At 40.3% G+C, this 22,812-nt stretch overlaps 1 protein-coding gene across 5 annotated transcripts in view; it reads right to left on the reverse strand.

The window, feature by feature from the left end:
* CLCN3 (chloride channel, voltage-sensitive 3) overlaps positions 1-22,812 on the reverse strand; it is an 82,275-nt gene that overhangs the window by 26,827 nt on the left and 32,636 nt on the right. For all 5 annotated transcript variants that reach the window (XM_015416239.1, XM_015416240.1, XM_015416242.1 and 2 more), the window contains 2 exons: positions 3,047-3,207; positions 2,360-2,459 (listed from right to left, as the gene is read on the reverse strand). In XM_015416239.1, the coding sequence (XP_015271725.1) occupies positions 2,360-2,459; positions 3,047-3,207 (261 nt within the window). The remainder of the gene's footprint in view (positions 1-2,359; positions 2,460-3,046; positions 3,208-22,812) is intronic.

Consider the following 22,812-nt stretch of genomic DNA (forward strand, 5'->3'; position numbering starts at 1 on the left):
ACTGTTTTTGAAGAACAACCAAAAATTAAAGTAAAAGAAAGTTTGGAAACAATTCCTAAGAGCTGTGAGGCGAAAGCTAACAGCGAACCGATCGGACCGACGAAGAAGAGGTCTGCTCAACGCAGCGGTAAGAAAGGAACAAAAACTGTTTTTGAAGAACAACCAAAAATTAAAGTAAAAGAAAGTTTGGAAACAATTCCTAAGAGCTGTGAGGCGAAAGCTAACAGCGAACCGATCGGACCGACGAAGAAGAGGTCTGCTCAACGCAGCGGTAAGAAAGGAACTGGTGGGATGTCCGTGCCCACCCCTCTGGGCATGCGCGGTGGGGTTCCCGGGCATACCTGAGGGACTGGGCATGAAAATCCATTCAAAGAGCTTGCTACAGCACTGATCGATCCAGCGCGTGCGCATTAGATCCCATGGATGTGAAGCACAGAGACCACGTCGAAGATAGCTTAGTTATGCTTTGTGATGGCTGCATTACTGGTTCCAGCTAAACAGCCATCAGGACTGAAAGACATGAAACCCACTGCTAGCTGAAGGGAGAAGGAAGACATGTGTAGGTCAGTGCAAAAAGAAAACACATAATTTTTATCTGTGAAAAGGAAAGACACAGGGCCTAATTACAGGATACATTGCTTTCAAGTCTATCCTTGGGCCCTATGAAGCAGACACTTGATTCCCCTGCACCCTGGTTTGGATCAAGACAGCTGTGCTTGGGGAAAGGAAGCTTAATCATCCCCCATTCTGTTTTCCTGATCTGAAATACTACAGAAACATCATAAGACTCCAGTTCTCTTTTCTTCTGAAAAACCTGTGTAAGCAGCAACCTCTGAAGCTTCTCATCGCTTGGAGAAGTGAGGTGAGCAAAACATTATCTTGATATAATACAAACATTGGGTTGGATCCAATGCAAAATTCCTTTTGCACTAGATCTGTTGCACAAGTGGAAACACAAGAAAGACTGCTGTAGCCACTTGCACTAAGTCAAACTTATCGTTTCTCCATTTGTACTTCTGCAAGATCTTGAACAACCAATTTCTGAGCATTGTCATATATATGGAGGAAAGTGCTAGTGTTGCACAAGAGGATCTAGGTCTGTTTATGTTTTTGCTTGTACATCACTGGATGCAAGCCTGAGTGTCCTACTGGTGGGGCTCTGGTGTGCATGCAACACCTCTGATGAGTACATGAGGTTCACAGAAGCAGAAGTGATCCTCTCTGGTTTAACATCAGCAGAAATGTATACAGTGCCTTATGCACAATTTGGAGCGCTGCAGAAATATACAACTAAGCCCATTCATGTGCTATAGACAAAATTCTTTATAGAACAGGAAGAAAAAAATCAGTTTTGAAACCTTTAATACATGTTTGACTCATTTTTTCAGCTTCTAAAGAGCAAATGAATCTTGACAACCAGCTTAACTTGTTCTATTGTGAGAACAATTACATTCTTTTCTACTGGATGTGTATGTTAATGTTTTACTTGGCAGGGAAACAACAGATCACCAAACAATGCGGAAATTTGATACTCAGCAATATTCTAAAGCTTTAGTGCTCTTTAGCAATTCATGTAAATTTTGTAGAAATAAGAAAAAGAATAATGCATGCAGGTGAAGATAGCCTATCTAGATGAAGTTACAAAAAACAGAGTTTGGATTTGTGGATAGAAAGGTAAATGGAAAGCAGAGGAGAACTGCTGAGTAGAGAGACATTTTCTTTATATGTAAGGTCTGTCGCAGGACTCATTAAGAAACCGTGAATACGTGTCACAGAAGCCTTCATCATTACCTCTGCTTCACAACCACTTCTTCATTGGCCATAACCATATGCTGTTCAATTCAGTTCTTTCAAGGAAAATGACCAAAAAGCCCATTGGCTGTTTGACACTTAAAATGTAGCCACTCGGTCTCTATCACACAAGCAGGCTATAAGACTATTTTAAGATAAATTAATACATTCGCATAGAAAGAATTAATACGAACACATAAACATACATCTAAAACATTTTTCTATACAAAAAGATTAAAACTTAAATTTATCCTATACACAACAATACTTTGGTGCAAATACTCAGAGTTGTTGTAATGTATTTAGCAACAATTTCTGTGACCCTTCTATCATTACCTGAAAGAATGTTTAAACGATGGTAATATGCAGAACACTATGGGTAACTTGCCAGAACAGGAGCAAGCAAGGAAGCTCTGCCTACTATAAAACTTGTAAGAAAAGAAGTGGAGACTGACCCCAATGTCTGGGAATACTGTGTACTGACAGTGTTATAGTGACTAGAACTTTACATCATAAATGCAACAAGTAGTTCTGCAAAAACCCAACAAACTCTTCCAGTTGTCCCTACCTGACGCCAGGCCAGTTAACGTTACGACTAACCATCCTGACCACGCATCATACAAACTCTTTGTCATCTCCCATGCGGATTCTTTCTTCTTGCTATTAATCTGTAGAAACAAAACGTTACCTTATATGCTACAATTATTTAATCTCTAAATCCACATACAAAGTATAAGCACTCTCCTACTGAGCAATAGCCCCTTTCTGACCTATGGAAAATGGGATCCTGGTATCTGCTACCTTCTCACCCAATAACTAAACTTTTGTTCAACTCAGCTGCTTACGGTAAAGTTTCAGAAACTGGAGAGGCCATATCCCTGTCCTGCTTCTGGATTTTTTTCTTGGTCCTCGTGCTCTTAGACTGAGGTCAAATGAGTCTACTCAGATGCCTTGTCTCCCATCACTCTAGCAATCAGAAGCTTGGAACAGACAGCCCATCCTCTGCAATTACTGTCTCAAGTCTTTGCCTCTCCTTGTCACCAGTGGCCAGCTATGGAGGGGGTGGGGCTGAGAGGAAAAGGTGTCTGGCATGGTTTGTTTTCCAAACTCAGCCCCCCCCCCAGGCACTTATCATAGGAGGGATGACAGGAGAGAATGGGATGCCCCTTCCTCCATGAGTCCCTGTGGACACCTAGCTTGTCATTTACTATCTACAAACATTAGGATAAAATGGCAATGAAGGAGTTTTAAATACCCGTCTGTGTCTCTCTCTGTCTTTGCATTTCTCTCGCACCCAATCAATGGTGTGGAAGTCATCATATGTTCCAACTCCAGGAATAGGTTCATCCAAAAGGTCCAGTAAGTGTGTTGTACTGTTAATACTGCCTCCATTTGTCATTGTATAATGAGTTCCTGCTGTGGAAAGAGAATGAAAAATAATTAAGCTCTCTAACGGAAAAGAATTATTAATATAGTCTACTAGGAAAAAGGCCCGTTGTGGAAATAAATATAACGGCCTCTAGAAAGAGGCTACGGGCGGGTGCCCTGGCCTTGGACACTCAGTGTCACTTTGCTGTGGCGACCTCAGCAGGGTATAATGACACTGAGTCCACCATTTTCTCCAGAGGAACTGATCGCTGCTACCTAAAGAACAGTTGTAATTTTGAGTGATCTCCAGCCCTCACCTGGACATTGGCAACAATGGTTCCCCAGAAGGGAATGGTTGGTTTGGAGGGTGGAGTCTATGGCTTTGTACCTGTCCAAGGTCCCACGCCTCCTGAAACATCCCTCACATCTCCAGGAATTTCCCACCTGGAGTTGGCAACTCTATCTCATTCCCAGCCAATCATCAACCTACCTTTATTTTCCCCTCACTCTTCAGTTTCCCACCCCCCACAAACCTGCAGCCTCTCCCGTGCTCTGAAGCTCTGACTGCTACGTCACATTGGCTGTCATACGGGGGCCACCTCAGCAGCATATAAGGATACAGAGTCCACCCTTTTCTCAAGGGGAACTGATCTCTGCCATCTGGAAAACAGTTGGAATTCTGAGTGATCTCCAGCCCTCACTTGGAGATTGGACAGATTTTACCTCAGAACAGCAAACTGTTCTGGCAAAGGCCAATGAGGCTGCATATGCAAATAACCTCTGTGTTCTGACTGGGGGGGAGAGGAACAACAAACTGTTTAGAATGTTAGAGGCGAGACTCAAGCAATGCAGCCAGTGGATAGGGACAGATTCTGAGTGACATACCAGGGTGCCAACCAATTACGGAGTGTGTGGAATGTTCTAGAGAAGTGCCACCCCCATTCGGCTTTTATATATAAGGGAGATGCCTAGCAACACTCTATTTATTATAAAATGCTATACACTGCTACTCAAGATTGGGTTGATTTCTTTGATACATATTCTGACTGGGTCCAGCAGGAGACCCACTATTTACAAGACTTTTATTATACTTTTCTACCTTAAGCACTCTCAAAGATAACATTAACACAGAAATGGTAAAGCCATATCTTTTGGAAAGTTGTACCCCTGTATGCAATTAAAAGCACTAGAGAACAGGATAAACATCTATCTCTAAAAGGAGCCAAAACTTCAAAAGCCCGAGGCAACTAAAGAAAAACCTCCATTAAAGACCTTAACTAATTGGCAGGTTGATATGGGAGCACGTGGCCGTTAAGCGGTCCCAACTAGCCATGATGGCTTAAGGGAATCTCCATTTTCAAAGGCAGTATGTCCATAAATACCAATTACTGAAAGCCCATCACCTGCAGTGGATGGATACTACCTTAATGCCCTGCTTGTAGTCTTCTAAGACTACATATGGTTGCCTCCTGTGGAAAACAGGATGCTAAACTAGACGGATCTTTCATCCAATCCAGAAAAGATATTCTAACATTCAGACATGACTCTTACTTAGTCTCAGCATCTGGTTGTATCAAGACTATATCATTCATAAATCCATGTATGTAGTATTATTCATACAAATAATAAACAAATTATCAATAGTAAATGAAAAAAGCTGGTTTAAAGGCATTTATGTTTACAGGAATTTCTCCCCATCAACACTTTTCTTTCATATTATCGGCTTGTTCTTCATTTTCAGAGAAGAAACTAAGGAAAACAAAAAAATCTTAGAAATTACAGAGAAAGCATCCCTTATTCCAGTTTATTGTACTTTGGTGATCAGCATTTTTCCCGAAGTAGTCAGATTAATTGTAAATGGCAGAAAACAGGTCCGTCTCATATACCCCATAAAAACTAGATTTACCTCCAAGTACAAAAACATATCTTTCACATCTCCGAAGCAAGAGCAGTCACCATTACCAGTAGACCATATAAAACTACTACTACTACTACTACTACTACTACTACTGTATGTAGTACCATCATTGATCTCTACCTTCACTTTTTTAGACTCAATAATGATTAAAAGAAAGGAACTTTTAAAAGATTAATTTCATTTTAAGCCCAGGGAGCAGATGGGCCCAAGAAAAAGCCACTGGCCTCCCAACTAGAAGACCACATTTTGCCCATGCAGTATAGTGGTTAATGTGGAATGCCTCAAATCCTCACTTTGCTACAACACTCGCTGGGTGTCTTAGAGCCAGTTACTATATCTCAGCTGAAAGTACCTCACCAGGGGGTTCCTGGTAGGAAGGAAGCAAGCATGAGATTTTTTAAAATACACAAAACATACACCCCAATACAGACTACTACAAAGGAAACTATTTTCAGGTTTTATTCCCTTAAAATAGGAAATGAGCTAAGTGTTCATGTGGGCTTGGGGGAAAACTCATATATCAGACTGCCTAAGATAAATATATACTTCTGGCCAATCTGGCACATATGTAGTCTTGGACCAACCATTTCTCTTCGGCAGGAAAAAAGTACAAAAAGAATCTATTAGCTTCCTCTTTCTCCTTCCCAGACTCAGATCAAGCAAAGAGCTGCCATTAGCGCTCTGGAGACACAGTTCACCTTCTGGAAGCAAGGAAGAAAAGCAGAGCAGGGAATCTGGCACACCAAATTTAATTTACAAGCCTACATAGGTTATATTCCTACTATAGAAATAAGAAGCAGAAGACAGAGAACCTCTATTCTCTATACTACAACAAGACCAGGAGCTGACTGTGGAACAGACCATGAATTAATATTGAAAATTAGAATTAAGCTGAAGAAAAACACCAAAACATTCATAATGCCAAACAGAATCTAAACAACATTCCTGAAGAATTTAAGGACCATGCAAAGAACAGGTTTACATTACTAAGTTCAAGTCGACAGGAAACAGAACAATTGATTGAAACCAGAAATATTATCGCCCTGATCTGGATAGCCCAGGCAATCCTGATCTTGTCAGATCTCAGAAGTTAAGCGGGGCTGACTCTGGTAAGTATTTGGATGGGAGACCTCCAAAGAATACCAGGGCCAGGAGGCAGAGACAGGCTATCAAGACACTTCTCTGAACGTCCTCCATGCCCCAGTAGGAGTTGCCAGAGGTTGCCACACCTTCCAGGCACGAGCACATACACACGCACAAACGCAAAAATATAAAGAAAGAAAGAAACCAGAAATATTATCAAGGAAAAATGCACAAATACTATTCCTGTAGCCAAAAGAAATGAAAAGCTTCAATGGATAACTAACTGGTGAAACTCTTAAAATTGCTAAAGAGAGGCGAGACAAGAAGCAAAACTGAAAGGTCACAGAAACAGAATCAGAAGTCTAAATGCAGTGTTCCAACAACTGGCACATTGAGACAAAGAGAACTATTATAATAACCAGCGTAAATAAATAGAAGAGAACAACAAAAAAAGAACAAGAGACCTGTTTCATAAAATTCAAGAAGACAAAGGGAAATTTGAACCGCAGTTAGGCATGCTTCTAAGGTCAACATAGAAATACATTAAATGAACAAAACAAAATAAATAAACGTTCTAATGTTCTTTCAAATCCAGTGAGTGTGGATGATTTATGGATGTTCTAATGCAGCCTCTGATGGATCTGTTGACCTTTAATTCCATTTCTTCTCACTTTTCCCAAAGAGGCAACAGAACAAAATCCATATATCCACTTATCATTCAAAGACAGACAAGAATTTAACAAGCACAATGTTCACGGTAGGAAAGGTTTAAACTGCCTCCATGATGACATACCTTATAAATAATCTATAGCAGAATGAAAGAACAAAGGACATTAAATCGTTTACTACAGCACAAGCACTTTAATCTTGGAAAGAACATTCACAGGCACTTTAATTGATCATACGAATAGTTAAGAATGGACTATTGTTAATGATAATGAACTATTTACTGTGACTAATTTGCACTGTTGTAGAGATATATTCACTATAATAAGAAAATATTGAAGTATCAAGGTTGTCAACGGTGTTCCCTCTAAGCTGAGTTAGTGTGAGCTAGCTCACAGTTTTTTAGCATCCGGCTCACACATTTTTGTCTTAGCTCAGGAAGGATGGCTCCAGAGCAAACTAATTCATGCAGTAGCCAAATCACTCACTCACAACTTTAATGCCAGTAGCTCACAAAGTAGAATTTTTGCTCACAAGATTCCACAGCTTAGAGGGAGCATTGGTTGTCAGTTATCATTTCAGTTTTTGTATTTTTTTTTATTAAAACTTGTTCCCATGGATCTCTCTGGGGTATAGGTAGAGAATGAGTTGGTCCGTCCGTCCCCCCCGCTCTATAGCTGTTGGTTATATATTTTGTCAGTTATAATTTCAGTTTTTGTATTTTTTTTAATTATACCTTGTTCCCATGGATCTCTCTGGGGTATAGGTAGAGAATGAGTTGGTCCGTCCGTCCCCCCCGCTCTATAGCTGTTGGTTATATATTGTGTTTTATTTTTGGTTTGGTTCTTTTTTGACTACAGCTCTGGTTTTCCGGTTATCTGGGTGGTGATGTTTTGCTGTGCTCCCTGAAGATAAAGTTGCAGGCTGTATACTTTTTCTATTTATTTATTTATTTATTTTATCCAATTGGTATTATTTTAAAGTGGAGCCTAGCTGGCTGAGAAGTATGCTCTATGAGCCTTCAGTTCTTCCAGACAGGGGTTCTGTTACGAACAGAGCACAACATTGGTTATTACTATAGGGAGGAAAAAGAAATCACCCTTTCAAGGAATTCTCTGCACCCCAAAGAAAACAGAGTAGAATGGTGATTTCCTAGATATTAGTTCTCCCACTATCTGCTCAAAATCATCATTTACCTTTGCTATCTAATGATAAAGCTCCCCTATTAGCCAATTCCAGTATCATTAATGAGACTAAAATATCTCTTCAGCACCTAAGTTACTGGAAATAGATCTCTCCAGAGAACAACATTTAAAGATGCATTCTAAGGTTCATTTGAAATATGATGTTGGAGGACAGTTTTACGAATACTGTGGACTGCCAAATAAGTGGGCTCTAGATCAAATCAAGCCTGAACTCTCCCTAGAAGCTAAAATAACCAAACTGAGGCTATTGAACTTTGATGACATTATGAGAAGACAGTCACTGGAAACAACAATAATGCTAGGAAAAGCTGAAGGCAACAGGAAAAGAGGAAGATTTAACATGAGATGGATTGACTCAATAAAGGCTGCCATGGTCCTCCGTTTGCAAGACCTGTGCAAGACTGTTAATGATAGGACATTTTGGCGTTCATTAATTCATAGGGCCGCCACAAGTCAGAAGCAACTTGATGGCACTTAACACAATGTGAACAGCAACAAACTGAGATAGAATCATCCCCAGGGACATTCTATTGTTGTCTTCTGCCAGTGAGTGAAGACTTTTTGTTTGATTTGGTGTTCCATCACTCATTCTCAGTGGCCCTCCTCCATACCTGTTCTCAGTGTTTATAGGTTTAATTTATTGTTTTAAATATTTTAATATCTTGTATATATTTATCTGTATTTTAACACTGTTTTGATTGCTCAGGACCCTAAAGTGGGTGGAAAGGCAGCACACAAATATTTTAAATAAACCTACAAAAATGAGTCAATTCTTTGCCTCAGCATCATTCTAGCTACATGATCAGCAAGTAGTGGTAGGGAATATCAATGTTTGATCCCCGATAACCTTATTTGTCACACTGAGCTTTTCTACATGGGTTTTTTTCTGATGGTTATGGCCCAATACTGCTTCAGTTTATCCCCTGATTTCCACTTGTATTTTTGTGCCTATAGTTTTCACTCCAGGATTTTTGTTGTCTCCCCCCCCCCCCCCCCCCACGATTCTTTTTAGTTCTTTTGAGACCACTTTTATCTCAATGTTTTTTCTGGAAGCATTGGAATCCCCAAAAAATCAATGGAACATGCTAAAAAGCCCCTAGTAAATTATAACTTTCTTTCCCTCCTGTGAAAGGCTCAGGCAGCTAAGGAACCATATACCCCCTCACTCATATGCTGCCTCCAGAGTACTCCTTGTCCTAGTGTGGTATAGTACTTGGAGTGCTGAACCAAGACCACAGAGACCCAATGCGCAAATCCCTTCTCAGCCCTGAAACTCTCTGGTTGACCTTGGATCCATCATACTTTTACAATGTAACCTGCTTCACAGGGTTGTTGTGAGGATACAACAGAGGGTGGGTTAGGTAATTTAAGTTGTACTGTTAAGATGTGCTTAGAAAGATTTCATGCAGTGAGGAGGAAAACCGAACAGCACTATCTCAACAAATGGATAAAGGAGGTTTGGCAGTGGGAGTTAGAAAAGCTAGAGAACAGAAGTTAGACCACAATGGAAGAAAGCCTGAAAATGTATTTTGGCCAACCAAAGAGACCCTGGATACCAAGCCACCAGGAGTTAAACGTTTTGCTGCTGGTTAAAAATAGCAAGGATTCAGTCGCAGATAAGCATTCCAACCTGGCATGTTATCACCGGACAAAAATTGTCCACTACGCTTTTCAATGCAGGAGCTCTCCAGTTCTAGGGGTTAGCAGAAGCCTATCATAAATAAATACCAACAGATCCACTTATGACAACAATGAATATCAAAACAGCTAATCTTCAAATATTCATAACCAAATAAGGCAATTAAAATCATGAGGAAGGTTTGCAATTCACTAACTTCTAAAAATGTAACTACATTGCCTTGGGGTTGTAGTTTACTACACAATACATGCACATGTTTATTTCAGAAATCACTGCTTCATCCTTCTTTGCATCTCATCCAGTTTTTTTTAAAACTGCCCTCCATAAATTTAGCATCACAATTCAGAAGCAAACAGCTGGAGCAGTGTTTTGAAGGTGTCCTTAGCTCATGTCTAGGCTACAAAAGTAGGTCAACACTGCAAGTATATTAAGCTAACAAGTTTCAAGTAACACATAAAATACAAATTGAATTATTCTTCAACACCTTCAAAACTCACCAGCTGCTCGCGGTGAATCTGAATCATGGGTCTGTAGTGATGTTTTCAAACATACAGAGTAAAGCATGTCAGCTAACAAGCTTTACCCTTGATTTTATAGCTTCCTAGTGCAGTTTCCACTACTATTAAAGACTTATTCCTGCTACACTGCTACACGGTGAAAGTCAGTGAAAGAAACAGTATACTCTGCTGCTCTCCTACTATGGCTGACACTTCTCAAAGGGAGATTTAATCAGTGGTTCTTAACATTTTGATTTGCTACCATACACCATGTATGCAGGGGTGCAAACTAGTCAGAGGGTCAAAAATACTGATTTTACTGACCAAAATTCCAAAAAACCTGACCAGATACTGACAAAAAACTGACAAATTACTGAACAATTTAATGTCAGCCTATCGATAAGCTAGTGTTTTAGAAGTAAAACTAGGGCTTCATTAAAAATGATTATTATATGGCCTCCACCAGCACCATAGTCAGATGTGATCCAGAGAAAAGGATTGCAGACTTTTTTATTGAATGTTTTAAAATGAAGATAGGGTAATGTTTTCATTATTGTACAAAATTTAAGGCAAAAAAAGATTTGCTTTTAGAAATAATCACATACTGTAGATAATAAAACAGCAGCACATATTAAAAACCACATATAAAGTAATCATTATGACAACAAAATATAATTACTGTAGGGTAAGATTTGTTTTTGCTTTTACTTTATCTTTGGTTTTTTGATGAAAAAAGAAGTTATTAACGAACTTTCATTTCTCAACAGTTTTCTGCACTGCATCCACAAGCATTTTTTCTCCTTGTCTTCTTCCATTGCTTTCTCCACTCCTTCTAGCATGAGCTGTGCTGTGTGGAATTCCACCATATCCTTTTTCTCAGCAGCCTCCTTTACACGTTTGGTTGCATCATTTAGCAACGTTTGAGCAGTCATCCTCCTCTTGTTCTGTTGTCTCAGCTTTTTCAGTTTTGCTTCCTTCTATCCTTTTCACTGTCTATCTTCTTAAACCTTTCTAACTCCGCTGCCTTTCCCCCCTCTTTCTTTTCTTTTTCATTTTACTCCTCTTTAATGACACACTGTTCAACACAATATTGCTTGTAATAAACATGAACTGCTCTTGCCATCTATAAAAGCTCCTGTGTGGTATTAACATGGTATACATTGTTTCATATACATGATATAAAGTTTCTTTGACGATTAGGTGGGCATTCAAAGTTTTCAGAAAGTTTTTTCAGTTCATCACAGATTCTATTTTCACTGACTACTTCTCTCACAGATATGTAGTGCTCATCACTGAAGGCTTCAAGAGACAATGCTGCTGAACTCTTACAAATTCTTGTGTTTTTACTTCACTGTGCATCACATGCACCAAAGGCTCTTCTTTCTGGAACACTCCAGTGAACTCTGTAAATAAGCGGGCACGCATGCAAAAAAAAAAATCACCTCTGCTTTCATTGTCTCGTGTTTTAAGAGGTTAATTACGTTTCTATATGTTGTGGAAGATTTCACCGAATCACTTTTACTCTGAGGAACAAAGTCCTTAAAGTACTTCATAACTGAACTAAAAACAATCTGTCTTCTCACTGGGAAGTCATCATGTTTCCCCTAAAATGCAGTAATGAAAACAAAAAAACCACAAACTGCATTCATAAAAAGCTAAGAAATACTGGCTTTACTGACCAATTTTTAAAAAACTGACAAATTACTGACCAAGATGAAAAACTGAGTTTTACTGATTTTACTGACCATTTTCCACCCCCTGTGTATGCAACAGCATTACTGAATTCCCTCCAAGCAAAAATCTGGGACATAAGAACAGTGCTCCAGGCAAGAAGACTATATACCTATAATGCTGTAGCCATACAATACACATATTTCAGGCAATGCTCGTTGAAACTCTTGTGCCTGATGGCAGTCAGCCACCTCTCTAATTTTAATTTTAATTCCTATCTGCTGTGTATCACCTTTTAAGGGCCTGGGGGAAGAAATCTAGAATTTTATCCTTGGGATGGAATAAGCAATATAGAACACAAGTTTCCTCCACTGGCTGTCATAAGCCATTCCAAGTGGGGCAAAGGTTTGCCTAAAACACAAGGGCTGCAGTCACACACACTAAATAATCCACTTTCAATCCACTTTCAGTGCACTTTCAAACTGGATTTTACTGTGTGAACTGGCAAAATCCAGTTGGAAAGTGTATTGAAAGTGGATTATTTAGTGTGTGTGACCGCAGCCCAGATGTCCTCTGCTTGCCACCAAAAATTCTGAATGCCCCTCATGATTTGTACATTATCCCATGGGGGACTATGCTAAATCCCTGTGCCAATATTCACGTAGAACTGAAATCTCTCTCACGCACAAAAATTAGACTATTACTAGGAATATGGCCCATTGTGGAAATAAATATAACAAGATCTAGAAAGAGGCACTGGGTGGGTGCCCTGGCCTTGGGCACTCAGCGTCAATTTGTTGTGGCGGCCTCAGCAGGGTATAATGACACCAAGTCCACTGTTTTCTCCAGGGGAACTGATTTCTGCCATCTAAAGTGCAGTTGTAATTCTGAGTGCTCTCCAGCCCTCACCTGGAGACTGGCAACAATGGTACCCCAGGAGAAATGGCTAGTTTGGAAGGTGGAATCTATGGCATTGTACCTTTCTCAGGTCCCACCCCTTCCTGAAACCCCACCCTCTCCAGGCTCCAGGAATTTCCGAACCTGGAGTTGGCTACCCTAGCTCCTTCCCAGCCAACCATCAATCTGCTTTTATCTGCCCCTCTGACTTCAGCTTTCCATCTCCCCCCGACACCTGCAGCCTCTACCTAGGAAAAGTACAGTCTTTCTCCTCCGCAGTGGGAATCCAAGCAGGAGGGGAAGTGACTATGCAAAGCAGCCATTTTCTCCAGGGGAACTGATCTCTGTCATCTGGACAGCAGTTTTAATTCTGAGTGATCTCCAGCCCTCACCTGGAGATTGACAGCAATGGTTTCCCAGGAGAAAATAACTGCTTTGGAGGGTAGACTGTATGGCATTCTATTCAGCTGAGGCCTCTCCCCTCCCCAAACTCTGGCTTCCGTAGACTCCACCACAAAATCTCCAGGGATTTCCCAACCTGGAGCTTGTAGGCCTGAAAAAGGGCCTCCTGTATTTGCCTTTGTACTGACAGAACCAAGCTTGGTTGCACAGTAACAGCCACTGAGGTAAAAGTTAGCTACACAGGAACTAAGCAGAAGTGTCATCAGGAGAGACAGCCATTTTGGCAGTTTATTCTGTCAGGGAACAGTGGCCAGGCTGGCAGTGGGCGGGAGAGAGGAGCAGACCCAGCACCCAGCCAATGGCACATGAGTACTCTTGAGTGGCAGTTGATGGGCCAATGGCTGATGCAGTGCACAGCACAGCCAATGGGAGACTGGAAAGAGCTGACACATTAGGGCTTTTATATATATATCAGGTTAATTTCATTCAGAGCCTGTTTTTCTCAGAGACTCAAGGCAGATTACAAAATATTCAATCAGATGGCCTCCTCCAACAAACAATGCAGGAAGACTAGGATTACAAGAACTATAAAGTAATGCAAACAAAAAGGTGTCTAAGACATGTCATACCAGGATGAAGAAAGGTGTTACCATGTTAGAGGAAGTAAAAAAGGGAGGTGGTACATACAATAAACACTGCAAAAGACTACAAAACTCTCCCTTGTAGCGGCAACCTCCTATGCTGTTCTATTCTGCTACTGTTCCATTATGCTACTGTTCTTATCCCTTTGCAGAAATACCCTCTGAACATTCCTGTTTTGTATATTCTGAGAAATGATGTAAATATGGGGGCTTTCCTGACCACCTGAGGCAGTCTGTTCCACAAGCCACCACAGAAAATGCACATGAATGAGGAGTTGGCAGTTTTACCCATTTGCAGGATGGCACTCTTAGAAGGCTTTGCTTAGATGAGCAAAGCTGTCGTAGTGGGGCATAGCAGATCCTGCAGTTATGTAGGTCCAAGGCCGTTAAGGGTTTTATAGGTGATAACAAGAACCTTGAAATTAACTTGGTAACTGATTGATAAACCAGTTGAGTCAGTGTCTGAACACTTGGCATGACATGCACATTTTGCTTCATGCCTGATAGTAGCCAGCCAACTGTTCTGTACCAACTGGAATTTCTGAGCTGTCTTTAAGGGCAGATGCATATAGAGTACATTGCAATAATCTAGCCTCAAGGTAACCATAGTGTTACCCAGAAGGTTCCCCCTCCCTGAATAAGCCAATCAGAAGGCCCCTACCCTTGGAAGTTTGTACTTCTAATTATTGACAAGAGAAAATGGCCACTAGGGTCTCTCCCCCACTTTGGAAAGCACATTCTCTGCCATTAAAGAGAAATTTAAAACTAGCCTACGTACAGGAGAAATAAAATACCAACTGAGCCAAGGAAAGCCCCAAGGCACCTACTGTCACGGGCTGTCTTGAATGTTTGATAATTTAACTCCACCAAGCCAATACCTGTAAATGCTGCACTTTCCTTCTACAAAAACAGGTATCTTGTCTTGCCCAGAGAAGCAGGACATTAACTAGGTCAATCTCTACCACCACCCTAGCGAGACCTTTGTCTTTTTGTTTTAATTCAGTCAAGTTCCCCACACAATCTGACAGCCTCACAGCAGCTGTTCATAACTCAATCAAAAACTGGAATTCTTCCTCCCACATTCAAATCCCAACAGTCCAACAGACAGAAAGTATATAAAGGGCTCTTTTGCCTAGCAGCTTGGATTCAGGCACCAATGGAACTCAGACTTCAACTTGGAGCCAGGAAGGACTCTGTTTTGCCCAAAGACTGTTCCCCCTTCCCCATGGTGTTCAAGGACTCTTAGATCATGGACCCCCCCTCTGATTGGACAAAGTATATTTTACATTATCCCTTTTATTCCCCATTCAGGCAGCAACAATGCCCCCCCCCTCCACCCCGTCTCTTTACAAAGGGCAAGACTGGGTATTCGCTTCCTCTGGGTATATATGATAATCTGTTGGACCAGCTGCTTAAGTTTGAATTGCCTGTATCTCTCTGTTTTTCTTTATGCTGACCCTTTTATTCTAAAAGAAAGTGTATTATTTACACGTCCTTTGCCTCCTTCCATTTCTGGAAATACAGTACCAAATTTGACCCATTTATAAACAGAGTTAAAGGTCTCAAAAGAAATAAATTGTTTTAAGTGCAGATAAGAAAAGCTGTATCTGTGTACAAGGAACGATTTGTGTAGCAATAGCATGGATCCACATGACCAGATCAGCCAAATCATGGTAGGGGGGGCATCTTCCAAACTAAGTGAAGCTGAAAGAATGTATTTTTTGCATCTGTGTTGTTTTTCCAGTGACAAAACTAGATCCAGTATGCCCCCCCCCACAAGGCTCTTAACTGAGTCAGCAAGTTTTTGTAGGACTCCATTAAGACTGAATACCATGGGGTACAGGACTGACCATTGAGGAACCCCACAAGGCAGGTGCCACACAAATGACAAGTAGTCTCCAACAACAACCCTATGAATCCTGCCTGTTAGAGATCATTTAAATCAACCCAAAACAGATATTTTTAAATCCCTACTTGTATCTCCAAAAGTCTCAACAAGATGGCATGATCCACAGTATCAAAGACTGCTGATAAATCTGATAAGAGCAATAGAGAGGGACACACTTTATCTACAATCAGATGGAGATCATTAACTAAGGGCACATGAAGCTGCCTTATATACTAATTCAGAACCAAGATCAGTATTGCCAACTTGACTGGCAGCAGCTCTCTAGGGAATCAGACACAGGTTTTTCGCATCATCTGCTACTTGAGCCTTTAACTGGAGATAACAGGGATTGAACATGGGATCTACTGCATGCAAAACAGATGCTCTAACACGGAGCCATGTTCTCCCATACCCCCAGTCCTAACTCCATCTTCCTTTAAAAACAACAACAACCCTTCCAGGTATATAACAATGTACTCAAATGTCACATAAAGGCAGCAGAATCATGTCCTGCTATTGTGACAGTCTTGAAGAACATCAAGCTGCAAAGGTTGCAAGCAACTTCAGGCCTTTTTTTCTTTTCATTTCCAGCCAGTTACTTTAAACAGTGATCTCTCATTGTATCAAACTCACTACATTCCATGTTTGCTCTAGAGTTTCTAAGTTACAAGAACAATACTGGCCAAAAGCATACACACACACACATAAAATAATAGCAGCAAGAGTGATCTGATCACAGTAATGCAACTAGAAACTGACAGGCTGCAATGTGGACATTGTATTTCTAAGACCACTAGACACATTATAATTCTTTTATTTTTACAGTAACTTGAAATGCCCTACAGCTATCCATTCAAAACATACTGCATGTAATGTTTTAGTGAGTGGCCAAAATTTCCTGACTGTTGATATTCAAATGTCTAACTGAAAACAGGAAATTATTTTTGTATATGCCACAGAGACACATTTCCTCACATTTCACTCAACACTGCAAATTACATCTTGTCCTTGCTGATTAGAGACCATCACCATTTCCACATGAATGCTCTGCTCCATCTTGGCTTCCTTATTGCAGCACCACTTTTGGGAGCGTCCACATGAAGTTGCCCACCTATTCATTCTGCTTCTGTATGTCCGTCCCCCCCGCTTTCCTATGATCTTTCCCAACCCTGGTTATCTACAATTATGTTAAGACTGCAGTCAAAGTGCCTTTGGGTAGCAAGTGGATGGGTAGGTGCCTATTTTCCCCAGATCCTGCCAAACATCAGCATCATTTTCCTAGCATCAGTCCTCACAGCAGCCATTCCTTCCACATACACTGGAGGGCTTCTTTAGTTTTTGAAAAAAAATCAGGAATTGCTAGATTGATGTAATATTATAATAACAGAGTGCCAAGTATCGACAAGTATTATGAAAACATATTCAAATGTAAAATGCATAATCGAATAAAATGTCTGCATAAAATTAATAATTTAAAAAGTGGGCATGACTTCATATAACATTTTTCTATTACACAAGATGCAAAAACGATTGAAAACTAGTCAATAGTGGAAAGGAGGTAATACAAACACCATCAAGTTGGCATCATTCTAAAACAAGATGTTTCTGCAAGTCACAAAGAAAGGTAACAATTTCAAGAATAGAATGCATTAAGAATCCATAATTTGTATCAGCAGTGTGACAACTTCCAGTTATGTGACCAACATCATGTCCCAGCCAAATGTAATTGAAATTGAATAGATTTTTCATAAGAAAACTAGCTCTATATGTAACCTGTAGCAAAATCACAAGCATGGTGGTTGTCTTGCAGTATCAGGACCCACAAGACACTGTAAACCTCAACTCTTAAATATTTTCTGCTGTCACTCACCCCATAAACAATACACAAATCTCTTCTGGCCCACAGTTAAATTCAAATAATTTGTATAACACTTTCATCCACTGGTCTCAAGCACCTGGTCAGAAGTCAACATGACAAGCCTTTTAAAGGCACAACAGACAACATAATGTAAATGTTCCCACGTCAAAATTGATAAGAGAGCTATAGCCCGTAGAAACCTATGCAATAACTATTTAAACTGCTACAAGATTACTCAGATAACTAACACTGCTGATTAATACAGTCCATATGTTTGAAAAAGGACTTGGTGATGAGTAAGTAAATGACAGAGTATTGGTATTAGTATCTCAGCACAACCCAGTGATATTCAATGGCTTACAAGTCACATGTGGTTGTTTCACATGCTACCTACAGCCCTTCCCCAATGTGGCAGCATAGTCCAGGAAAATGAGCAAGGTCATTGCCCAGTAGGACTTGCAGTTGGCAGGTAGTTTCCCAGCTTCAAACAGCTGCTGCTGAACAACTGGAGAAAGGATAAGCTGTGAGCCTCCCTGACCTGTGGGCCTCATTCCAGGGATGGTAGTAGAGGACCTGTCCTCTCCAACAACCCCTCCCCTTTTTCTGAGCCTCTGTGCTCCCATCTCAGCATAGGGACAACAGCCAGGAGGAGAGCACAGAGGCTGCAGAGAAGAGAGTAAAACCACCATAGTAGTCACCCAAGAAAATAGCAAGCTGCCCACAGTGAGGTGGTGGTAGTGGTTTTACTATGCCTTCTCCACAACCAGCTGGTCCTTATCTGGGCACCTTGGCAATCTCACCTGATATGCTGGGCCTTCTGCTGAGGACAGAGAGAAAAAGAAGAGATGAAAGCCCTTCCCCTCACTCCAGATACACAAGATCTGGCTAAGATTCAACAACGGTTCGTAGAGACAGTCCTATGTGCACAGAGGTACTCTGTTTATTAAAGAAGAGACTAGATTTATATCCTGAAGGAGTCTCAGAGCAGCTTACAATCTCCTTTCCCTTCCCCTCCCATCTCCACAACAGACACCCTGTGAGGTAGGTGGAGCTGAGTGAGCTCATGAGAGAACAGCTCTGAAAGAACTTGTAACTAACCCAAGGTCATGCCAGCAGCTGCATGTGGAGAAGCGGGCAATCAAACCCAGTTCTCCCAGATTAGAGTCCACGCTTCAAACCACTACACCAAACTGGCTCTCAGTTATAGTTATCTACTTAATATGAATAGTATCTTATACTATTGTATTGTGTTTAGATGAATGGTGCACAGAGCATTCAGTAGTTATATGGGGTTTTTTGGTTGCTGGTAATTGCCAATGTGGCTTTCTGTCAGCTGCTGTGACATAATTTATGTATATAGGCATACATTCAGTCAGTGACTGCTCAGCACTGAAAACAAAGCTAACTGTGCACTAGACATTATGATTAGTCATCCTTAATGTCCATCATCCACAGCTAAAACAAGTAATAGCAGTGCCTTTCAGAGTGTAGCGTAGAGTAGTAAAACCACATGAAGCAGAAACAAATGAAGTTTCCAAAAATAGGTTAGAGATTGGAGCTGCGAACAGGTACAAACTGAAGCACAAAGAGAACTGGATTTTCAACAGACAAACATCTTCTATCATACGTGTGTGAAACCATCAAGGACTCCCAGGTCTTCTCTTCTGCCATCTCCAATACTTTGGTTTATTGAATTTTCTTAAAAGTTAGCACATCATTCTGGACAGAAATACCAGCTAAAGCTTATGACATTCACCACAGAAGACATTTGTCCAATAAGAACAAACAACAATAAACCCATCACATCTCATTACTGCAGCTGTTGGAGTGAGATAAGAAAAAGGCTTATAACATCTTGAATAATATCTGAGGCAAAAGTCTCTTTGACCTGGGTGCGGATAAACAGTTGGGCAAATTTTATCATTTGAAATTCTGAAGAGCCTCAAGCACAGTTCTGGTCATGGAATGTCACTTTCCAGTCTCCTCGTTCCCTCTGCAGCCCCTCAAAAAGCTACTCCTGAGGGTCAGTTCAGTTATAGTATAGGTATCTACAGCAGAAAGAGAGATTTGACTGACATGGCTCCCTGCTTTTGTACAAATAGAAGTGTGTCCTGTGAGTTCAAGAGAAAGTTTGGACCAAAATCAATGTGCCAGAGAACAGAAATAGTTCTTCAGAGAGATGGCAGGGGAATATATTTTGGAGAGGTTGAATTAGTCAAAAGCTGTGGATGAAATTTAATGGGCATCCCAAGAAAAATAAAATAATGTATCAGAGAAATTATTCTGATTAAAGAAGGTTGCATTACAAACAGAAAATGGCTCTGTCATGATCTGGGCTGTGCAAGCACGGCCTAGCAGGCCTAGGGAGCTTGGCTAGCAGTAGGGGAGGCTGGGCCTACAAATCCCAGAAGGCCTTGGGAAGTTTTGGCGCTGATTTTGACCAATAGGGAAGAAGAGGGCTGGGGAATAAGAGAACTGGTACAAGAGGGAAAGCTGTTCTTCCCAGGGAACAGAGCCAGAAGGGACTGAGGCTGCTGTGGGGAAGAGACACTCATCCTGAAGGAAGGGTGAGTAGTCTAAGGCCACTGCAGATAGTGAGCTAGGGACAGTATATATTTAGATGCGTTAGGGCATTTGATTTCTTTTCTTTTCACCCACTTGCTGTTATTATTCTGCACCTTGTTTGTTTGACCTCCTATAAAATAAATTATGTTCAGTGTTCACTCTGCCTGGTCCTCACGCCTATTATTCGACCAAAAGGGAGGTCTGAAGGTCTTCGGAAGGTGCTCTGGGCCTTCTCAGAGAAGCCTGGAACCAGAGTGGTGGCAGCGTCAGGTGACACCCCACCTGAGCCGTGACAGGCTGCCTAACCATCAGCCTTGGTTGAGGATAAGATACATTCATATATGTCCATTTGCTTGTTTAATTTGAGATTAAGAGCTTTGAGATGACAAAATGTCATCATACTGTTCCACAATGCTGTTATCCTTTCTGAGACCATAGGGGAGGCCAGATTATATATCTAATGTTAATTTTGTTACAGCGTATTATTGCTATGTCTTGGGAGATAAAAATATGATAAGAAAATGAGCAAAACTTGTTGGTAAAGGAACATGTATATTTTCAGGTACACTGTATTTTTTATTATGAAGAATGGTACCCTGAAAGCAAACAAACAGAGAATAGAAATAACCCTTCCAATCCAGTGAAGTCAGTGGGCTCTGTTCAGGTCTGAACTGTCAGAGTATCATCACTGATTAGTAACTCTGTTTAGGTACATGTGTATTTTGAAGAAATCTGCTTCACTAGCCTTCCACCCTTCTGTTTAGCACATAATTAAATTAAATTAAATTAAATTAATAAAAAGGTCAAGAAACTGCCATCTGGACACATCTTTAATGTCCAATTTTAAAGATGGGGAACTGTATTTATAGTAGTTCATTCATAGCTACTAGCTAGTCCATGGCTCCCCACTTTTGTTCATAGCTGCAAAGTAAGGTAGAAATACAGCTAATACGCAAACAAACCCAAGTTCTGAAATCCAGTGCACTACCATTTGCTTTGCACGATATTGGTTTTATGTAAATTAATGTGTGCCTATGATACAAAGCTTGTCTTGTGTTCCTCAAATACATAAACAGGCTGGATTAAAACTACCAAACTGGAAATAATTATAATTCAATTTTATGCTTAGGCATAAGAGTAGGCAGAGGAGTAGGGATACTACAAGTGCCTTCGTTGCCTTGGTTCTGGCCCCACTGCAACACTAAAAGACTATGGGAACATAGTTTCAGTAGCAAATGGGGCAAAACAGAAGCAGCTCAAACTAACTGACAGAATCAGGCTATCCCAACTCTGACTGTAAACACATGTCAATGGAATTTGAACTAGCATAACACATTTAAAATCATGTTCTTATGTCTGCTGTTACAGCAGGTGGAAATGTTAATTTAATTTTTTACTCTGCTGCTATGAGTGAAACCAGTTGACTTACGGCTCTCTGAATACTGAGGAAATATTTTTATTTGAAATGTATACAAAGACTGGATAAAAAGTCATTTTAAAGCCAACATAACAAGGGTTCAAATAATCGCCTAGTTAACAAAACTCCTTTTAGCATTAATCATACGCAACATCCAGCAATGACAACAGCATGTGGAATTATTTTTATATTTCATCAAAATTTCTAACTAAAAACTAGTCTCAATCCTAGTGCAAGAGATCCTCATAAAATAATCTAAAAAGTATTTAATAAATCAATAGCACATTTCCACTGCCTAAACAAAACAGTCATAAATCACAGTACCACCTATACACAGAAGCTCTCATGCTCAGCTACAGCTAATTGAATACATATAATTAACAGAAGTCAGCACTCAATGATACACTGTCGTATTTTAATTTTGACTGCTACTATAGAGTATTTGATCAAGGGAAACGAGAGGAAATATATTTCTACCCCCCTCTTTTGCCACTTCCTGAATCTTCCCAATTACGTTTTGTATCCTGTGAAGATATAGCTCTGTTTAGGATGTTATTAATAATTTGTTTCTGTTACAGAGAAGCAATCTTGGCTAGATTAAAGAATTAGTTCTCTTATTCTCCTACTCTTCCTGTTGCCGTGTTTTAAGAGCAGTGGAAATGCAGAATTCCAATAACCATAAACTCAGCTGGTTGTGTAGCTAAATGAGTTGTGTTCACTGTTTCCTTTCACTGTTTAGTATACTCAATATTGAGCCACTGTGTTGCTGTCTAGAGTTATATGCAAGCGTATAACACAAACAGATTTTTTTTACTATCCACATATTTCTGACTTTAAACTAAGTCCCTTACCTAAGATATGAGCCGTTATGGCCTAAAATGAAAAGCTAGTATTGGTTATTTAAAGATACCTTCGCCACTGTAGTGTTATGCTAGGACTGATCATCTGCTCAGGGACATGCAGTACACTTTACTTTATAAGATGGGTCTTTGGGATGTAAGAAATCAAGAATTTAGTCATCCTAAAGCTTCTCTTTCTGCCCTTTTAGCAGAAATATTAATAGCATTCACACTGAACAATCAAAAATGCCAGATGGCAAATAAAATACACATATTAAATCAATTAACAGTTGACAATTCACAACAAGAGATGAAACATTTCTAGAAATGCTGAAGGGTGAGGGTGGGGAATGGATTTACCCATTTTTTTCAAGGAAAACAAATTTTGGGGGAAATGCAAAAATATATGAGAAGAAATGGATTTTTTCTTCAGAGGTTTGAAGTGAGCAAAACCTTCACTCTGAGTT

The sequence above is a fragment of the Gekko japonicus genome, unplaced genomic scaffold (assembly GCF_001447785.1).
Source record: "Gekko japonicus isolate JY-2015 unplaced genomic scaffold, Gekko_japonicus_V1.1 scaffold593, whole genome shotgun sequence".
Taxonomy (NCBI): Eukaryota; Metazoa; Chordata; class Lepidosauria; order Squamata; family Gekkonidae; genus Gekko; species Gekko japonicus.